The 5,242-nt window shown below is 47.6% G+C and overlaps 1 protein-coding gene across 1 annotated transcript; it reads left to right on the top strand.

Annotated features, from left to right (window-relative positions):
• The first annotated feature begins 948 nt into the window (after positions 1–948).
• Positions 949–4,234, top strand: LOC124706092 (deubiquitinase DESI2-like). The gene is made up of 4 exons (XM_047237750.1): positions 949–1,129; positions 1,239–1,500; positions 2,784–2,851; positions 3,800–4,234. Exons 1-4 carry the CDS (start codon positions 995–997, stop codon positions 4,061–4,063), a joined length of 729 nt encoding a protein of 242 aa, XP_047093706.1. The 5' UTR covers positions 949–994; the 3' UTR covers positions 4,064–4,234.
• The last annotated feature ends 1,008 nt before the right edge of the window (positions 4,235–5,242 follow it).

Raw genomic sequence — 5,242 nt, 5'->3', positions numbered from 1 at the left:
AATCCCAAGCCAGCGCGCCGAGTGAACCCCTCCCTGATGCAGTGAGCAAAGGGGCACCGCAGAGCCAGGTGATTCGAGGTCTCATTAGGAGCATCACAAAGCGGACACAAAACATGGGAGGGGAGCCCATGCTGCAACCGCTAATCGGCTGTCCAGCACCTACCACGAAGAGACAACCAAGCGTGGAACCTGAACTTGTAGGGGGCAAAGGAGTTCCACATGTGCCAGGGAGCGCCATAGTGCCATGGAAGAACAGGTGGTAGGTACGTAGACTTAGATTTCTCTCAAATTATAGTACGAATACTTCCTTCCTTTAGGGTTACAAGAGTCATCTTGCCATAAGTTAAACTTGTTGAACTTTGATCACAGAAATACCATCATCTATGTACCAAATTGTTATTATCACCTATGTTTCGATTCGTTGTTCACTCGATCAAAATAGTATCTAGTCATCGAATCTTTATCACTAGATCTTTCCCGCCTCATAAAGATTGTTTGATATTTATTAAAATCTAGATATATCTAGACACTAAATAGCATCTATAAACTTACAAATTTTATCAAATCTACAACTTTTATGAAACATAGGGAGTACATCAAGTAGTAGGCGCTATTTTTTGATTTAAAAATTAAAACAAGCTAAATGAGCCTTGCAAACCCAGACAGAGGAAGTAAACTTTCACTTACGTTGCCGGATAAACTAAAAAAAAAAAACTTACGTTGCCGGTTTATCGCCTGAAGGTCTGAGACCATGAAACGGAGACCAGAAGGAACAGAAACGGAAAGCTGGCAAGCGGGGCCCGTCGTCAGTGAGCGTACCTGGAAATGATCCCGATCCCATCGCCGATAAGAATACTGGTACCGAGGACGTGACCACGACGGCCACCACCTGCAACGACCCACCACCCGCCGACGATTCTCCCCCACCTCAACCCAACCGCTCCGTCGCCGTCGCCGGAGAGGGAGGAAGAGCGGGACGCTGCCCGCCGGCTAGATGAGGGAGGTGGTGCTCCACGTGTACGACGTGACCAACAGCGACTCCGACAAGACCAACAACACCATCCTCCAGATCAACCGCATCTTCAAGGATCGCATCGGCCTCGGCGGCATCTTCCACAGCGCCGTTCAGGTCCGCACCGCACGCGGCGACGCATTGCCTGCCGTCTTGCCTGCCTGCTTGCTTGCCCCCTCCCTTCCTCTCCCAGATCCCCAAATCTCATTTCCCGGATGTCTTGCAGGTCTATGGCGAGGAGGAGTGGTCGTTCGGGTTCTGCGAGAACGGCAGCGGGGTGTTCAACTGCCCCGTCAGCAAGAACCCCATGTACACCTACCGCGAGCGCATCGTCCTCGGCGAGACGAACTGCACCGTCGCCACCGTGAACCGGATCCTGCGGGAGCTCAGCCGCGAGTGGCCGGGGAGCTCCTACGACCTCCTCTCCAGGAACTGCAACCATTTCTGCGACGTGCTCTGCGAGAGGCTCGGCGCCCCCAAGCTCCCCGGTAAGGATTAAGGAGATTTACACCTTCCTTCTTCTGATTAGCCAACTACTGTCCCGTGATACGCCTATCTGGCCCCCAATCGGTACCAAATCTCTGGTGGTAGAAATGATTCACAACTTTGTCCATACCGATAGGAGGATTCCAGTCCAGTTAATGAGATTGGCTTGACTAGGAAAATAGACTGAATTGGGCGCTGTGGGTAAAGCTAAGGACGTACCGTCTGGCATAATTGCTACTCAGCAATAGCCGATTAGTGATGTTGAACTCAGCATCAAGAGCGGAGTGGAGTTTACTTGTTAGAGGGCTGAAGAGTAGTGGTGCAGATTAACTGATTAAGCGGAAGGAATTGAGTTGGTTTGGCTTGGTGGTGTAAATTGTCTCGGGAGGAGAGGGGATATGCCCGGAAAGAATGTGGTGCAGGCTATAGGAACTACTTGCTTATTTACCTAGGAGTATTTGCATTTACTTGAAGGTGTCAGATGAGCTATCTGTCTTCTGCTCCATCTATACTAGTATTAGCTTGTGCAGCTTGTAAATATCTAGGTTTGATGAATTCTGGATCTGGCAGTGAATGGGAAGTTTGATAAGTTGCCATTACTTGTTTTCCAATTGGCTAACAGAAAGGGTGATTAGCAGCCAGTGTACATGTAATAGGGCCAGGTTCTAGTTCGCGGTCAACCTAAAATCTTTCTTGAAGTGAGGAAACTAGGAAGGTAAACTGATATTCCCCCACACCAGAAGATTTAGTTTAAGGATCATTAGTCATTAGTAAATTGGTTGCTGTGTAAAAAATGCATAGCTAGAAGTAGGACTTGATGAGTTAACTTCAGTAAGAGCTTCCACAACGCAGCGCTTAAAGACGGGCACCATGATTGGAATCCTGCTCTATCGGCAGTTGCGGCCTTTCATCCTGGACGCGGGACACAAATACAGTCGCCAGGCGCTATCTGACTTTTCGCTTGCGGTTTGGATAGCGTCTGAACCAAGCGCCTGTCGTTGGGCGGGTGAGCGCTTTGCTACGTATTTTATTCTTGCGATTTATTTTTATTTCTTACGCATCTAACTAAGCTCTCCTGCGCTGTGGTGTGTGGATGCTTTAAGCTAACTTGGTTAGCGTATAGAATTTCCAGCTGAGCCAGTTATATCCCTGGGGTGATGGAGACGTCATTTTTTCCTCATTTTAGCATTTTTTTGTAACATGCCAGTATGCTGTTCTAGTTTTGAAATGGCAGAAACAATTGGTTTATTTTTGTTTGGCTAATCTTATCTATTAAACCTTGCAGGCTGGGTTAATCGTTTTGCCAATGCCGGTGATACTGCTGTGGTGGTTGCTGAGAATACAGCAGTTAAGGTGTGTGTTGTATATATAGTCCGTTCGTAAACTGCTGTATTCCTTGACTACTTGTTGAATTGTGACTATTTGATATGCTACACCGTGCATTGATTATCTGTTACTCAGGCAAGTTTGGCTTCTTGATGTGTTGCAATTGATATTTCATAACAGCATGTCAGTACTGCATCATTATCACTTTATGTAAGGAGATTGAATGACATATCAACTGGAAATACCATATTAATCCCCTACCACCTTCTTATTTTCTCCACCCATTTAATCCCCTAGCATGTCAGGACTACATCATCATCACATTCTGTAGGGATATGTCTTTTTTGCAGAATTGTCAGTGTTTGTGCCTTTGTAAATTAAATTAAAGATGCTACACTTGTTTAGTGTCAATAACAGGGAGCACTAATTTCCCAGGAAGCATGTAAATACGTGTCAATGCCTGTTCATTATTGCTTTGACTTCTTCTCATATTAATACGATGGCATAAACAAAAGCCAGAATTTTAGACTTTTAGTAAAGTGCATACTACAAGACAGTTTGGCATGACCATGCTTCCTCTTGTATGTAATGTTATGCCATGTCCAACTTGGATAATTTTCAGTAATCTATCTGTACAATCTATCTTCAAATATTTAGGGAGTGTCTTTCAATCTAACAGTAAACTGCACAAATAATGTTACAATGTTGGTGCTATTAGTTATCTTGCTACTTGTTTATCTTATCTTAATTACTTTTCTTGTTCTTGTTATTATCATGAGAATGTTCTATGCATACCAAATTCCGCATGTGTTACCAGTTCCTTTTGTTGAATGCACTTATGTTGAAGCTTGGAGTTTTGTTTATGTGTTACTGGTTTATTGTTATTATATACTTTATCGTTGTCTTGCTTACACATATTGCATTCATTATTTCCCCTAACATGATTTTTTCTTGTTGCAATTTTATGTCCCCCAGTTCCGGCAGGCTAAAACAGAAATCGTCAATGCTAGTAGAGTAGCGTATAGATTTATGGCAGGCCTGACTTCAAAAAACCAAGCTTCGCCAGAGTCCCCAGGTGACCAAAACAGAGGCAGCCCCACTTTCCAGGGAACATGGCTCAAGAATGTTGTATCAGCTGGTGCAAAACCATCTTCGAGTGGGTCAACTCCTTCACAAGAAGCTGATGATGCACCCCCGTTGCAGCGCCAAAAATCAGCAGACCAATCGACAAGGTTGTAGCCGCTGTGTCAGCAGGCCTATCATCTGTCTGTGTTGAATCTGTAGTGTAACAGTAGACAACATTTGTTCAAAAACATTGTCATGTTTATTTATACATGAATCTGTGTGTCCCTATCTTGCAGTTGAAGACATGATGAAATGTTGAAAACGCTCATCTGATTCACAAGTTCATTGATCACAGCCACTCTCAACTATTGAAAGTACATGGTACCTTGCACGTTCAGAGCTTTTTTCGACTTAACACACTGGGCAAAAGTAAAAAAAAAAACCCCAGGACTAGCCCTTGGTGGCATATCTTTTATACCTAAATAGCAGGCCTCGACCACAAGAAATTATCTACAATTTCATTCAGCCACGTCACCCTTGGCAATCACAAGCGACTGATATGTTCACGTTTGTAGCAACCATGATTAATTCAGTTAGCAGCCGGTTACGTTCCATTATCATTTGGTCTCGTTCAAGTGCATACACCGTCGTCTCCCATCCCCATTCCATTGACTAGCATTCTAAGAGCAGGTCTAACAGACCCCGTAAAAGGGGCAAACCCGTATAATAACCGCCGATTTGAGGGTTTCGCGTCTACCCGGTCGTCTAGCACGCCCCGTAAAAACGGCCCCCGCATCGATTTTTGCTGTTTTCGACTACAGGGCGGGTCGTCGCCCCCTACTTGTGCGGGGTGGGAGCGGGGATAGTGGGTGAAACCGGCATCGCCCACTCCACGGCGCGCGAAGCATTTCGTCGAAGCCAACCGCCGCCGCCGCCGACCGATCTCCTCCCCGCGCCCTTCCCGGCCGGATCCCGCTTCCATGGACCGTCCGCAAGAGCCGCTCGCCGCCGGCGATGCATCTCCTCCGCCGGCGGTGGTCGATGTCGCCGTCGAAGCTGCGCCGAACGCCGGGGCGGTGTCGGCCATGATCTCCGCCACCATCCCGTCGAAGAGGAAGAGGATCCCGAAGGTATTCTTCGAAGCACCTGCGCCGGCGGCCGCAGCAGCGCCGGCCCAAGGCGGCCGGGTCAGGGTGAAGACCAAGGCGGCCGGGCCGAGGGGCGTCGCGCCGGCCAAGGTGCGGACAAAGGCCATCAACCACATCGGCCTCGCGCCTCCACCGCCCTCCAAGGCCGCGCCCTCTCCTCCCTCCGTTCCGTCCGATGCGCCGCTCGCGCCGCCGCCATCCACCG

The sequence above is a fragment of the Lolium rigidum genome, chromosome 4 (assembly GCF_022539505.1).
Source record: "Lolium rigidum isolate FL_2022 chromosome 4, APGP_CSIRO_Lrig_0.1, whole genome shotgun sequence".
Classification (NCBI taxonomy): Eukaryota; Viridiplantae; Streptophyta; class Magnoliopsida; order Poales; family Poaceae; genus Lolium; species Lolium rigidum.
The sequence above is the reverse complement of the archived record's forward strand: the minus strand, read 5'-3'. Positions and strand labels throughout refer to the sequence as shown.